Below are 15,964 nucleotides of genomic sequence, written 5' to 3'. Positions count from 1 at the left end.
TTTGTGTCCGAACCATCTCTTTGTGACTGAAGCAATAATTTGCCATATTTTCATTAGGTTGAGGAAGAAGACACAGTTCCTTTCTTCCATTGCTATGTAAAGTTCCAACCAGTCAGGTGTCTCCACAATCATGTGTAAGAATAATGTCAGAATCTAAATTAGAACTCTCTAGTGCTAATCTAAGAGAAAAGTAAATATGTCTAATTCATTGTTATTCTGGGGGAAGTTCCATTTAATGTGCTGTACGTTTAAGCATTAATACAGATAGGATGTATAGATTTAATATAAAATATTAAATATTAATTTAATATTTTAAAATTAAACACAAAAAGACACTATATGTATACCACACCGGTAATAATGTGTGACATATCAATTTAAGAGAACTGGATGACCTTCTGAATGCTTCTCATTCAAAATAGAAACAACTGTATAAGTATTTTTTCATGGTATCCAAGAATTTGTGAAAGGTACTCTGTTTCTACATGACTTGCTGTGTCTATGGTACGTCTGGTAGCAAATAGAGAGTCACAGCATGAGCGGTATAGAGAGCGAGCGAGCAAGAGAGAGAAAAAGAGCATTCTAGTGCCATTCAGCTCACATGTTAAAAGAGGACGCTGGGAGACTGACTTGGATGCACGTTGCCATGGTAGTGAGAACATGAGCCACACATTTGAAGATTATCACATAATGGTACACTCACTGGATTGGAAATTTTATCTACTGTACTCAAAAGCAATATTTACTGGCAAAAATAACAAAGAATAAGTAGTTTTAGAGCTAGAATGCATCTAACAACAAACATGATGTGGATATTTTCACTGAGGTAAAACCTGCATTTAACGTAATGAAACCAATAACAGTATTACAAGATATTACTGTTATTGTTCATTATCATTTTAACATTTGAATTCAGAAGAAACATAAACTAACATTTTGAAAATACCAGTTCCTTTGGTCCTTAAAATTCCTGTTTCATGGTGAGTTCTGACATTTAGGTAGCTTATGGCGTAAGCTTTTTTTGTCCAAAGTTCAAGCACATTTCTTGAATCAATCCTTACTCCTAACTACAAAATATTGTGATAGAGTCCATAGCACATAATCTGGAATTTTTATAAATATTTCATCATGATATAATTATAGTAGCTTTCATAGTTATTCTAAATGAATTAAAGTCTTAATATACAGGGCAGCAAGATGTTCTATGATTTTTCAGTCCAGGGTCAGTCTAGGGATTTGGATACCCAGAATATTCCAATTAATCTTTTTTAGTCTTTATTTAAAATACTAGATTAATTATCAGTGGTTAATTATAGGCTCGTAAAACGATTATTCTAATGTTTTTATATTGTCATCGTTGTATTTTGGACAGTCACTTGGAGATCATTACAGTCGTCTACACCATAAAATGGTACGGATTTCTAGTTGTTAGTATCTAGCCTTTGCAGCCGGTAGCAGCTTTCTCTGGACACAAAATAAGATGGTAACATTATACCACGTCGATTCACCCTCTTTACTAGGAATTCTAATCACTTTAAACTGTGTAGAAATTGGCACTGAGTTACGACATCCGCATACTCTGCTTTCTCCCTTTTCTCCATTCTGTTTGATAACACAGGACGTCAGTATGAAATATGTATGTATCCTTTGAATATATTTTTAATTGTTTAAATTAAAATGAAATAAAAAATAATTATGCATTTAAAGCGACTTTTAACCTTGTAATCGGTCTTCTGTCACATATTATTGTAGGAAGCTCTTCCTTGCTCGGCTCTGTCATTGAGGTTTGACTTTCATCCAAAAGTGTGTTATTACGAAACTATGCATTTACATTAAAGGAAAGAAAGGTTAGGAGGTGACTAGACTTTTTTGTCGCGGCAAACAGAATGTTAGTGTATGAATAATCAAGACACCAAAGCTAAACATTAGGTCCCTGTGTCGTGCAAAACTACAACACGTATAGCTGCTCCTATTTTCTATCACAATTTGCTATACCAACATTCGGTGATCACAAATGTTGCGTAACAGTAATATTTACTTATTTAATCTGAACTAAATGCAAACTACAACTACCAATAAATCATAACTGCCTCATTTTAAGATGAGACATAATATGGAAACTATTCTCTTGAGAAACTCGGACTTGAAAAATGTTCGCCAGGACACATATTTACCAAAAATACAACCAAAAATATAGGAACGCAGGTGATGGACCATATATGCCAAAGTTTTCGCGTAATTTCAGTGTAAGAGGACAATGCCTCACTGTGGTCTAACGACAATTGTTTAGTAATTGGGTTAAGATGAGCACTAGTGGGTAGTGGGTGAAACGATGAAACAAATTCAGGCCATAAACCTAAAACAAGTGAGGGGAGCTCTTGCTTATAATACAATGATACATTTACCCAATATGTCAGAACATTTTCAGCAACATTTTCTTGACAATCAGCCCAAAAGCCTAGGCCAAACTTACTTCTCCCGTTCTCTTTCATAAATGTGACGATGTCTTTATAATTTAAATCTTCTCCATATGGGAAAGCTTCTACGGTCATGTTTTCTTCGAGTAAGTTTAGAAAAATGCCTTCGGATAGGAAGAAGTGCGGTCTATCGTCCTGCTTTAAATCGTGAAATATCATCAGCGCGCGCTTGGTCCAGTTAAAATGCGCATGAAGGTAGTTGACGAAGTCTCCGAGTTTGGTGGTGGTGGGACCCGTCCGAACAATAGTTCTGAACTCTTCAATATTATCGAAGCCATACGCTAGTCCTCCAGCAGTTATCAGTGGCAGGTTCCAGTGGGACGCAAATCTTCCAACAGAGGCGACAGCGTACACACAACCAGGTCCAATGAAAGCATCTGGTTTGTGGTAAAGTTTAGTATCCACTGCAATTATCTGTGCTTTATTTTCCGAGCAAGACCCAGTGGAATCCTCTACACTAAAGTTGAGGAGGTTTATGGTGTGTCCTGCTAGAAGTCCGCTTTTCAGGATATTTTCTCTCGCCATGCGGATTGCAGGAAGGACCCTTGGCGATGCCCAAGGGTATTTGATATTGTCTGGAAGCATTACGGCCACAGTGATATTACCCGCATTTGTTCTGCACCTGGTTATAACATAATAACCGAATACGACAAGGATACAACGTCCAAGTTGGGTTTTATATCCCATTACGGACTCAAGATGAAAAAAATCCAGGAGTGGACAATAAGAAATCCCAGGTGAGAGATTATGCGTCTTCAAACGAATCATATGCCTTTCTCCAGCAAAAGAAACCAGTTGAGAGGATAATCCATTTGTGTGTAGTTAAACTCCAGAACTAATTCGAAATTCCTTAGGAGCTCCTTTTTCCAAGTTTAATGGAGTTTTAAGATTGTGGTCCGAATCCCCTCTGAGAGCGTGCTCTATGTGCTAACATTCATCCAAATGACCAACTTGAAAATCAGTGCAACCCCCTCAGTACGGCCCCCTACACGTCATGTCAGCTGCCCGCAATGAGCAAGTAAATAGCGCCCCCTGCCCGTCAGGTAAATCAACTATCCGTTTATGCACACAATAGCATGATTACGCCATATACACAATCAATTGTTCTATTTGTTTGCCTTGAATTACTGGGGTAAATCCTATTTTAAATGGTCCTGTTTTTCTTCCCAAACATAAAATTCTCATGTAACTGTGTGTAAGCTACTTATCTGGAAGACTGAAAACTGCATAGTACAACATCTAGTTTTGTTAAAAATCATAATTTGAATTATTCTGGCAAGCCTATTGTGTGGCAGAAGTAAACCCAAACCATAAATATACTGAATACTAAGTTAGGTGAAGACTTTTGTTTATTTTTCATTCTTTTTATTTTACCAGAGGACAGGTGAAAACATTTGCTAGAATGTCTTATTTTTAATTATTTATTTGTATAACAAGTGCAAAAGTAACTAAAAAATGCACTCCAAAGTAACAAACATAAGCAAATCAATATTTTATTATTTAAAACAAACAAATAAACCAAAAACCCTTGACGTATTAAACCTCTTGTCCTCTACTGACTGGTCTTGGGTAGTCTGTAGACTCCAGTCGAGACAATGAGCTGGTGGTCTCGGACTTTCTTCTGCAGGAAGGCCTGGAGCTCGTTGACGTCCATCTCTGTGGCTCCGGGCCCCGTGACAACGAACATGCGCAGCATAGAGTGGATCCTCTCCAGGGTCATGCTCTCCAGGTTGGTCAGCATGGCCTGAATGTAGGCCCAGAACAACTGAGTCCGGACAGGGGGACAGGGGACAGCAATTAGGCACCTGGCAGCAACAGTCATTCACGCAGTCCCCTTCACAGAGTCTTGTACAGGGTGATTTGTTTTTTTAAACTAATACGGGCAGTGATACTAAAGAGTATCATTTCTGTAATGACGATAGTATGGAACAAAGTTACAAATATTAATATTATAATGTCTGTGCAACAAAGACAGCTAGTACGTTTTTACGACAAGACGTAGTGGTTAGCTGTATCTGACATAAAAAATTAAAACATAACACAAAGTAATGTTATTTTATAAATCTGTTACGAAGGCCAGACATATTAAATATGCATCTTAAGGATGTTACAACAATGTGTGTGCAAAGTAACAACTTCACTCAAAGCATATAAATATATCAGAAATATATTTTCAGATCCGAAAAACAACAACAGCTCAGCAGTGCGCCACAGCCCATGTTCCTCTCTCAATTCCTGAAAACGCTCACATCAGCTCTGTCTAACGATAATTACATTAACCCTGGATAATTACATTCCAGGTCAGACATAACCCTCTGTGCACCACTGGGGCGACCCCCGGGCGCAGCTTCACCCCACCTGCAGCTTCTCCTCCCTCTGCTCGGACTGGGTGGTGGTGTTGGAGTCGCCCTCCTCGTCACTGTCCAGCAGCATGACGGCGCGGTCAGGCCGCTCCCTGCACGAGGCTGTCTCCAGGATGCTGTAACGGCCACTGGCCTCCTCCTGCACCACACCCTGCTGCTGCCACAGGGCCAGCTTCCTGCGCACCAGCTCCTGTGACACCCCCAGAGCACCACTCAGGTCCTCCAGGCTCCACGTGCCTGCAAGGGAAGGAACGGAGGGTACATCCTCTCACCTCTCAGTCTAATGGTATCTTACTTAGTTTTGTTTTTACTGAACTATTCTCATACTGTTTTATTAATTATTAAAGCTGAAACTCATAACCCCAGTCACTTTACAAACGAAACAACAAATATTTTAGTAATAAAGTAATAATAATAAAAATAAATCCTCCCCTCTGAAGTTACTAATAAACAAAGAATGCTTTTTAGGAATTTGCGATGTGCTGCAGAGGTAAGAAGTGATGAAAACTGGGGCATGCCCCTTTACCCTTGTCCTGAAAGTGCAGAATGATGGCAGCATGGATGGGGAAACAGAGAGGTTGGTGAGGGTGCGGTCTTCCAGCTCCACATCCAGAGTCACTGACCCGAGGTGAGGCTTCCAGCACAGAGTCCTCATGGCCTTCACGTCGTTGGACACATACAGAAAGACACTCAGACTGAACTGCGGCAATTTATTTTTGGGGTGGTATGGTGCAAATGTCATTTTCCAGTCTATGCATTTTGGCTTGGAGTGTACTTTGACAGCTGGAATTCATTCCAACCCAACAGGGAGGGAGGACGGGTCAGGCACATGGCTAGAATTATTTTTCAGACTAGTGCTGGCAGAAGCTGTTTTTCAGGCAAGTGATGAAAAGTTAGTAAAGGTTCAAAGAGAAGGAAAGAGAGAGACAGACCAAGAAAGAAAGAAAGAAAGAAAGAAAGAAAGAAAGAAAGAAAGAAAATAGAGAGAGAGAGAGAGAGACCTTGAGCTTTTCGAAGCGGAGCGTGTAAGCCTCCATGGCTTTGGAGACTACAGTAGGCAACTCCATCTTCTCCTCTTTGAGCTGAGGCCAGAACTCTGAAGACAGGATCATGGCTGAGAGAGGAATGGGAGGCTGATCTTCAGCAGGCAGACGAGCCACCTCCTCACTGATATTAGTGTTGATCCTACGGGAGTCTGCCACATCCTGATGTGAGAGACACAGACACACAGAGAGAGAGAAACAGATACATAGATGGACAAATGGTACATTTTGAAATTTAAGGTTTAAGAATCAGCTGCAAATTTAAGGTTAAGGACTTTTCTAAAAATATTCACTGAGCCACTCATTTTGTAGAAGAATGAAATATTCATATTCTTTTAATAAAAGACACATTCAAGTGGACAATCTGTACAGAAAGGGAAAAAGTGGGAGTTATATGGTACTACAAATCTTCCTATAGTCAACACTTTCTCCACCAGGTGTCAGATGTTTGCAAATGAAAAGCTTTTCTATACAAAATCCTGAATCACTGATCTCAGATCAGAAGTCATACTCAAGAGATGACATCAAGCCTGTCAGTTTGCAGAGGCAAGCATACCTTTAACATAACCTCACAGTACTGCATGTGGGACTCTCCAAACCTCAGTTTCAGCAGCTCTACATTTCGAATCTCTCTATGCGCATACACAAACACACAATTTTAAATAAGATAAAAACCTACATATCAACAGATATCATTTCAAATTACATTGTGATAAATATATAGCAATTATATATAGCAATTAATCAGTGGATTTTGTATGTGTGTGCAGTAAATTAAAGCACCTTGCTGTGTTGTAGTTGAGTTGGTGAAGCAGTCTGTCCGCTAGTACCGTCTTGTACTCATCAATGAAGATTTCCTTACTGCCATAGATACTCACCAGAAGACTTATAATATCTGAGGAACGGCGCTTTGAGCCCGTCTTATCTATACAGAAAAAGAGAGTGGTGCTGTGAGCATACATATGCCCATGTGGAAAAGAAACACAATGACAAAAGAAAGGTGTATGTATATGTTTGCTAGTCTCTAACCTGCAAGTGCGTCAGTGGGGTCGGGGGTCCACTCTTCCGGATCACTCCCCTCTTCCTCACTATCCTGCGTCTCCAGGGTAACGGGATCAGCTCTAGAAAGCTCATTGGCCAGATCGCTGCAGCCCTCTGCATCACCTGTCAGACTCCCCACAATCTGGCGCACCGTGTCCTCACGGGTCCTGCCCACACCAGAGCCAAATCCAGTTAAAGCACTTTTATCAAACCTCCCAACAACCAACCAGCAAGCCATGTTCTCATTTTCATTGTTCCATACTGTGTTACATCTTTTTTGCACCATTGGTTTTACCATTAAGATGGTACGTTGGTTTATGATGGTAAAATGTTATCAGAACAGTAGGCCTCCTACTTGGCATTCACCTTGGAGCAAAAACATAAGGCATAATGTGTTAGTGTTTACAGGCCTCACCGGAGGTACTTGCGGATGGGCTGGCAGGCCACCTGCAGGATAACCATGGAGGGGTCCAGTTCGCGCAGAGCTTTAATGGCTGATATGTATACGGTGATTATGTCTGATGTGTGAACTCCTAAAGAGGGTGATGGTGGGGATTAATATTTCTTAATGGTGCACAAAAAAGCAAAACAGGGTACTGCCCCCGGCTTTGCCCCTGACCTGGGTGCAGCAAACGCGTCTCAAAAGCAGATTTAAGGGAGGTCAGCAGGTGCTGTCTCTGATTGGTCCGCTCCAGACAGAACTTCAGGTCTTCAATGGCAGGAATTGAATCAGGAAAATCTAAATAGTCCGAGAATTATATGATTCGGGACGTATTTAGGAGTTTCAAAGCACAGCACAGCTGAAAAGTGCAGAGGTTATGTAAATGTATATAATTACTCTGGATCCATAAAATGTAAAGGAATACCACATCTGCCTTACTTCACCACTGCATACGCTATATTTCAATCAGTTTTTATTGTATAGGACTTTTTACAAAAGACATCATCACAAAACAGCCCTCCAGCACTGCACTCAGTACTTCTGAGCATTACACTCAACATCACACTCAGGCCTTCCAGATAGTCACCTCGTATGATGCTGAAAAGCTCCTCGATCCTCATATTCACATAGATGCGACAGAAGAACTGGTGCATGTGGCATCGCCAGCGCTGGAGGATGGCACCACCAGGGTGGTCGGGCTTCTGGTCAGCACCAGTCTCGCCCACCTCGCTGGCGAACACCCTGCTGAGCCAGCCAAGTACCTGCTCCAGCCACTGCAGCCCAAGGTAAGGATGGCTGGATAAGGTTTACGTTTTTTTTTAAAGGTACACAAATTGATATATTAATAATGCAGACATTCCAATTAATGGAAAAAAGTTTGTGCCTTTAAAAACATAATACAAGTAGCAGATGTGTTGTTATTTACACTGTTTCTAAGAGTAAACAGGTCAAATAGCCACATACGTCGTTGAAGTCGGCTAGGAAGGAGCTCTCGTATTCACCACGGCAACGCTGCTCCATCCTCTGCTCGATGAGCCTGTGCAAGATGCTGGTCACTGCCTCAGAGCTCACACGCTCCAGCTGCTGCAGTCTAGAGCTAAAACACACCACGATCTCACTGCTCCAGTTAGATTTTGAACCCTCACACACTAACTCACTGGCACTGACTCTGACAAATCCCAGTAATAAATACAAAGCTAGGTCAGAAATGTCAGGGAGGCATGGCATGCCAGATGTTCACAGTAGCTGTGCCTGATTGTGACTGAATCGAGTTTCCTGCATACTTGCTTATTCCCTCATAGGTTACCATACCATCATATTTATTTTCCTGGTATTATAAACCCAGTATCACAAAACAATGTAGCCGTTTGCTCACAGGATGTGGCTGAGCTCCTGCAGCTGCTCCAGGGCCTCCTGGCACCAGCACAGCTGGGGCAGGGCAGCACAGCCTGAGCACAAGCCATCTGCCGGGCCCTCCTCACCCTCTGCACCCTCCCCCGCCTGACTCATGTGCACAGAGAAGGTGCGGCTATAGAACTCCAGCACACGCTGCTGGAGAACGGGCGGTGGTGAGAAGAGGAGGATGGCACGGATTACGGAGAAGGCCCTCTCACGCAGGCTGTGGGCCCCAGGCCCAGCCAGTCCCCCCCAGCACTCGTCCTGCCACAAGCCCAGCTGCTCGAGGCCACCTGACACAAGAGGGCTGAATGAGAAAAGGAAAGACTTGTGCAGAAAACACAGCACATCATTACTGACAACTTCTGCCATGACCAAATCTCGATAGATAAGAACTATAATAGTCTTTCTGCAGCTCTTCGTGCCACCCGCTCAAAAGTACGACCCTAATCTCACTGAAAATGACCTGCATGTTTACCATTTAAATGAAACATAAAACAGTAGGACATACAGAAATAGGAGAACACAGCGTACCCAGGAAAGGCTCAAGCCGTAGCAGCAGGGTCCTGAAGGCCTCTATCAGGGCTCGTGCCCGGTCCCTCTCCTCCGACTCCCCCTCTGGCTGCTGCAGCCCCGCCCAGAACTCCGGAGCCACATCAGAGCCCAGACGAAGCTGCAGGGTCTCCAGTAGCCAGCCCTCCAAATACTGGCCGAGTCCTTGCTCACACAGTAGGGCAAGGGCGTCAGAAATAGTGTCATCGGCCACTACAGGAGGTATTACTGGGGATACCTGCACGTAGGTTAAATGATTAATAACGCAAGGATAAGTTATGACAAAACGATAAAATCACGTTTCATATATACACGTTTGTTAGAAATTGTTTATATACATGAAATGCTGCCTATATATTTATGCTTCTTATATTTTCTATCTCAATCTGAAACTCACCAGTGCAGCAGTTACAGCGTCCCAGGCAGCGGACAGCCCCTTAGGCATTAAAATCGGACTGTCGTTCATTCCGGCTAGTCAGTTTGACTATTTTCAACCTACGACTATAAAACCCGTTTTGAAGGCAACATTTCCAGGGTGACGTGTTCTTTTTAACAGACCGCTGTATGATGTAAGATATACAATGTCTTTCCAATTTTATAGCAATAGTATTTTTTTTTTTTCTTGAGTTTATCGCGCTCTTCTTCAAGGATCTGTCCCGTTTTGATGACGTTGCTGTTACCGGATGTTGATAAAGGGGATGTGGAAAGTGCTCATTGACGTTGTCCTGGAAACAGGAGGGAGCCTTAACTTGCTCTCCGTGAATGATTTAGCACGTACAAGTTAGCTAACTATATAACTAGCTAGCTTAGCTAACTAGGTTAGGTACTGTATTTCAAGAAATACTTCAGAAAAGAGACGTCCCTCCAGTTACGCTAGCTAGCTGTATGCTATATAGTTGGCTACAAAGTTGCATAAAATACTGACCCTGAGTAGATATAGCAAGCATGACCCAGCAAGGAGCCGCACTTCAAACCTACAACAACGAACTCGTGAAGTGTAAGTAGATAATGCACTCATATCTAGCTTGCTATCTTAACTCACTTAAGTGTATAATATGAAGTAAATTTACAATATGTTTTCTATGAGTGCGCAGTGGTTTGTTTTACTTGGTTGACTAGCTATCTAGGTTAAGTTACTAGCGAGCTAACCTAACGTTAGCTAGCTTAAGGTGGCAGGTGAAATGTCTTTGCTAGTGCTAATGTCCTAAATGACGGACCAAAACCTAGCTAGGTTAGCTGACCAAGCCAGTATAGGTTATGTAGGTTGAAGATGTAGCCTTAGCTGGTTAAAATGAGGGCAACGTGCTATATTCGTTACATTAATTAGCTAGCTACAATTTCTAGTTACTTGTTATGGTTGAAGAATACAGTTCATGAGATTCAAGAGTTGTGTTCCTCAGTTTGTAATTCATGTGACGAATGTTGTACGCGTCTCTTTTTTCGTTTTCGATTAGCCGATTACAAACACGTGTACCTCCTTTTAGTTTTCCCTTTTACACGATTCAGCACAAAGTCTGCTGAGTAAGGCTTCGTTTGTACATACACATTCCTCCCACTTTAAATTACATGAATGAATGTAAAGGACCTTACAGTAATAACAAACGATCTGCCTCGTGTGCACTTTATTGCTCCTCATGTTGTAAGGGGTTGTGGAAAAAACGGTACAAAACCAATTACAAAATAACTTGCTTCTAATTTAATCATTCTCATTTACATATTATATTTTGAGTGTGAAGTAGTCTGGGGGTATATAATCATGTTAATGCACTTATACTCTATCCACCGTACTTAATATCTCTAGATAGGCCTAAATACTTTAAATCGTAATTTTGCGTCATGTCAAACTACCTAACATCGGAATACATGGCAAGTCATCTTTCCGTCCATCTTTTCCCAAATGTCGTTTCTGCTTAGGTATAGAGGAGCTTTGCTTTAAGAGGGATGAGCTCAATAAGCAGATAAAGCAAGAGGAAGATGAGAAGGCTCGTCTTCAACACGATATCCGCATACTGACGGAGAAGCTGAGCCGTGTGAACGAGAGCTTGGCCCGCCGTCTCACTGCTCGCGCCGAATTCGATCGCACTATTGCTGAGACCGAGGCCGCCTATATGAAGGTCAGGATTTGCTTGTTGTTTGGTTGTTTTACTTATTTGTACTGTTGCAATAACACATTCTTAATCTGCTCAGCTTTGAAGTTGTTTTGGGGGTTTTAACATAAAAGGGTTAGTAATATGTGAAGGACAGTAGTTGTTTGCCTTGATTCTTACATTGAAGAAATGTGAAGGAAAATGCTTGTCTTTATGTGCATAATGTTCTACATTACCACCTGATTTGAAATAGTTTAAGCAGTTTAGAAGCAAATTTAGATCAGTTCTGGGAAGTACAAGTAATTTAAAATAATGTAGTCCACAGGGACACACACCCCCACGCCTGGCTAATGAAAACCAACTCTTCAGAGAAGGAACGCTGGCAGAATAAATGTGTGAAGATCGGAGATGATAACATGTCTCAGATCCACTTTCAGCAGCAATTAAACTGAATAAAGTCTTTAGGCAAAAAGCTAGACATGCAGATTTACAGGCTTTTTAAGTACACCTATCTAGTAGTGTGTCTACTTCTGGCCTTTGGAGCAGTATGAATTCATCTGGGCATGGATTCTTCAAGATGCTGGAAGCACTCTACAGGAATGTTGTAACTCTGCCTCACAGTTTCTGCAGAGTAGCAGTGTTATGGGTTGAAATTTTCATGATATGATGCCCTGATATTTTTATACTAGGTTATTTAATATATTACACAGTAGGGTTATCATGTGTAAAGTAAGTACAAAAAACTTGATATAATCAGTATCATTTGGTTGATTATTTCAATGAATATAGTCCTCCTTATTGTACTTGTATTAATCTTGGCATATTTCAAGGGATGGTGATCTCAAAGTTGAGTCTTCAAAGTCGGTGTGTTTCCTATTTTTGCACTCACCTTTCACTGACACTTTACAAAAAAATATTCTGACACGACTAATTTGATCTGTTTTGGGGGAGGATGGTGTTGTGTGGGAGTAAGCTTCATCAGTCACCAGCCTCTCCCATTTTGTTTCTAATGCTGGGATATTATCACATGAGCAGCATTTAAACTGAAACAAATTTGCATCATTAGCAAACAAATAAAAGTGGCATGTGATCTGTCTTGCACATGAAAAACTGCACGTTTATGTAACATGTTTTTATTATTTGATGTTATTTATTATTTGTTACATTTATTGGTGCCAAAACATTCGAGACTGCTGGTGGAACTGAATTGTAATGGGTGAGCATGTCTTTAGTTAGATTAGGAAAGCCAGAGCTGTATTCAAGGCTTGATCATCTCCCTTTCCATACCCTTTGAATTAAAGTGATGTCATTTAAGATGTTTATTAATCAATACTTTGATTTTACACACATTGTTGCCTTGCACTTATCAGGAATTCTTCACGTTAAAGAAATCGCAGGCTCAAAAATTAGAAAAGTTAGTGAGGTTGTTCTCAAAAAGCCATTGCTGCTTTGTACAACATTGGACATGCCACTGTTTGACATAAAAATGAATAGGAATAAACTTTGACAGTATCTGAACCAAATGGACAATGAGTTGGGTAAGCAAAAGGTTATGTAAAAAAGTGAGAACAGTCAACTTGATGCAGCTGTTTACAGATGGTTCATACAGCTCCATAGTAAAGGACTACCACTCAGTGGTTCTATAGTCAAAGGAAAAGCAGTGGTGTTTAACAGGACTTGATGTCAGTGAACAGTTTACAGTAAGCGAAGGCTGGCTGTCAAACTGGAAGAAAAGACATGGCCTGCAGCAGCGGACAGTCACTGGGCAAAGTGGCTTTGCAAACAAAAGGACGTGGAAGAGTTTAAAAAGAATTTGGGGAAAATTATTGAGGAAAAAGGACCACCTCCAGACTAACAAACTGATTGAGCCTAAGGATCAGGGAATTTTGGAATCAATTTAGCACCGCTACTGACATGTGATTCTTACCTCCCTGTTGAATGTGAAAACAGTTCCATGGAGGCAATGTTGAAAGCATGCAAATCAATTGATACGCGTGATATTTTCCAAACAGCAGAAGCATGGAACATTTGTGGAAAGCAATATCATGATAAAGTGTTGCAAAAAATTATGGCCTTCAATTGACACTAAACTGGAGTCAGTATCGAGTGACAGTGATGAGCCGACCAATGTAGAATTGTCAATTTCAGATGGTGTTTGTTGATGTTCCACAAGCTTCCAGGAGGAGGAGTTGTTGATGAAGATGACATTACTAAGTGGCTACATGAAGAAAATTGAGGAATAGATCGAGCTTTTACAGCTGAAGACAGCATCAAATGTGTACAGGAAGAAAAAATTAGTGATGAGGAAGAAGAGTCTGCAGAAACCAAGAGTATAAAGATTTCTCATTCTGCTGGTGCTAAAGCTTCCGACATCATCTCGCAATACATAATGCAACAACCAGATATGTCCAGTACCGCTGTAACACTAAAGCGAGGGCATGACTGCACGTGCCACAACAAGCATCTTTTATTAAAACACACAAAAGTCATTGACCTGCTTAGAAGTAAAAGTATATATCGTAAAATTATAAATTTAAGATTTAAAATTTATAAATATTTTAAGTTATTTCACGATACATGACGAGCAGTACAATTTAAAAGCAGGTCACATTGAATTTAGACAAGCTCTTAATAATCTGGCATGCTCACTAATCTGGCATTCCTTTGTGCAAAGAATGGCTGGATTAGAGTTTAATGTGTAAATACAATATATGCACTATAATACAATGAAATCAGTTACTATTTACATAGCCTATACATAAATGAAACCAATATTTGTCAGCTTGTATAACAATGCAGAACAAAGAACTTACAGAAGTAATCTTGTTTCTTCTGGCAAAAATTCTCACAGATTCCTCCATTTCAGGTCTACTGGTTACTGACTTCTCAGATCTAGATCTGAATTATAGAATTTGTTCTCTATTTCAGCAGTGACTCAGTCAGCCCCCCTCATAGAATGACTTGGTGTCTGGAATGGGATAGCAGGTCTCTGCCCTTTAGTGGAAAGCACCACTGTTTGTTCACAGACCTCTTCCACTTTGAAATTGGGTTTTCTGACATAGGCGGACGACCCAAGGAATCTTCAGTTCACAAATCTTTTAAAACTGTCGGAGATGCACTGAATGCCAAGAACCTTCAAAAGGAACTTGCCTATTTCAAAGAAATTGTTTTCTCATCTGCACCAAGTTTTTTGTCCACATTTCTGCCTGCAAAGAAGCGGCTAATAAAAATGGCTTTTACTGGACTTATACTTCTGAAAGCACTTATACTTACTCTGTGAAAGTTAAACCACAGGCCATGGCCTGGACCAGTACCAGTTCAGATTAAAAGCCCATGCTGTGTGGCCAAACATGTACTTTGGAAAAGCTTTTGAAGCAGGCTGTGATTGAGCAGTATCGTTCAAGCCATAAGATGCTCTGGCTCACACTGGAGAAAGGGTACTGGTAGTGGTTTTGTTTTTTTTTTGTTTGTTTGTTTTTTTGGTGATTGGTTCGAATGGCATATGTTAAACATTTGTGTGCTTAGGGGGTGTGGGGGACTGGCATTTTGAAAAACACAACGATGGGATGTCTCTCTCTCACACCCTACCCCCGTCTGATATTCACCAGGATTAACCATGAAACCATGACACCGTAATAAATCTACTGCAGAGTCCTGTTGTGAAATGGCCCTTTCCTTGCTACCTCATCCAAAATCTGTACAGGAATTTGAGGTTCAGGGACTGCACAGGCAACTGGAGCAATGAAGATTCACTGTTATGTTCCTGAAACCGTTTGTGATGATATCTGCCTTGTGACATGTTGCATTGTCCCAGTAAAAATGATCATACAAGTGTGTATTATCTGTAGCTTGGTAAATGCTTAACATGCTTGTGTGTAAAAAGACCAAGATGAAAGGGAGATGCTATAACACACATCTAGCACCAACCATGATGACACGCATGTTCAGTCAGTCAGTCAGTCAGGTCTTTGTTTTGCCCATTTCACTGTTCAGTTTAACAGTAAAATACCACCCTTCTCCTGGTTGTTACTATAAACTGCAGTTACATAACATATGACTTGGTACAATCTGAAAGGAGGGTTCCTCTTAAACTTGTTATGAAATAGCTAATCTCCCTCTCCAGATGGTTTTGATTTTCTAGAGCTAATTAGTGTGGGAACAAAATTTCCTTTTTTCCTTTTACAGATTCTGGAGAGTTCTCAGACGCTCTTGAATGTTCTAAAGAAAGAAACGGGGAACCTCACCAAAGCCACTGAACTCAGAAACAGCAAAGATCATTGACCCATTATCCTTGCCCCCTCTCTGCATCAGTGCCTTGTCTTTTGTTGCTAATTTTACTGTTCAAATCCCCCTCCTGTATTTGCATTTAATCTTTTGTATCTTCTTAAGCCACCACTGTATCAAAACTGTAGATATCCAATATTGATAGATACAATATTTTGACTGTGCATTAAATATTTACTGTGGTAAGTCATATTTTAAATGAAATGTTTTAATAAAGTATATATTTGACTTCCTGTTTCAAGTTTTATTTGATTAGCCATAGTGCTCACATCTGTTCAGA

At 40.7% G+C, this 15,964-nt stretch overlaps 3 protein-coding genes across 3 annotated transcripts in view; 1 reads left to right on the top strand and 2 right to left on the bottom strand.

Moving 5' to 3' along the window:
- The window catches only part of LOC113588239 (atrial natriuretic peptide receptor 2), a 30,651-nt gene extending 27,239 nt beyond the window's left edge, over positions 1 to 3,412 (bottom strand). Inside the window, exon 1 of the mRNA XM_027027346.2 lies at positions 2,474 to 3,412. Within this exon, the coding sequence (XP_026883147.2) occupies positions 2,474 to 3,245 (772 nt within the window). The 5' untranslated portion in view covers positions 3,246 to 3,412. The remainder of the gene's footprint in view (positions 1 to 2,473) is intronic.
- Positions 3,413 to 3,808: 396 nt separating this feature from the next.
- anapc2 (anaphase promoting complex subunit 2) lies at positions 3,809 to 9,983 on the bottom strand. The gene is given in 15 exon segments (XM_027027342.2): positions 3,809 to 4,242; positions 4,836 to 5,077; positions 5,367 to 5,408; positions 5,411 to 5,498; positions 5,842 to 6,045; positions 6,440 to 6,515; positions 6,667 to 6,808; positions 6,913 to 7,091; positions 7,340 to 7,457; positions 7,544 to 7,663; positions 7,953 to 8,139; positions 8,330 to 8,462; positions 8,742 to 9,054; positions 9,296 to 9,551; positions 9,711 to 9,983. Coding segments are annotated over 15 exon segments (2,382 nt in total). The 5' UTR covers positions 9,780 to 9,983; the 3' UTR covers positions 3,809 to 4,029.
- Positions 9,984 to 10,002: 19 nt separating this feature from the next.
- On the top strand, positions 10,003 to 15,912 carry ssna1 (Sjogren syndrome nuclear autoantigen 1). Its single transcript, XM_027027343.2, has 3 exons — positions 10,003 to 10,310; positions 11,228 to 11,427; positions 15,586 to 15,912. Exons 1-3 carry the CDS (start codon positions 10,259 to 10,261, stop codon positions 15,679 to 15,681), a joined length of 348 nt encoding a protein of 115 aa, XP_026883144.1. The 5' UTR covers positions 10,003 to 10,258; the 3' UTR covers positions 15,682 to 15,912.
- Positions 15,913 to 15,964: the final 52 nt, after the last annotated feature.

The sequence above is a fragment of the Electrophorus electricus genome, chromosome 6, assembly GCF_013358815.1.
Source record: "Electrophorus electricus isolate fEleEle1 chromosome 6, fEleEle1.pri, whole genome shotgun sequence".
Lineage (NCBI taxonomy): Eukaryota > Metazoa > Chordata > Actinopteri > Gymnotiformes > Gymnotidae > Electrophorus > Electrophorus electricus.
This window is presented reverse-complemented; position numbering and strand designations above follow the sequence as displayed.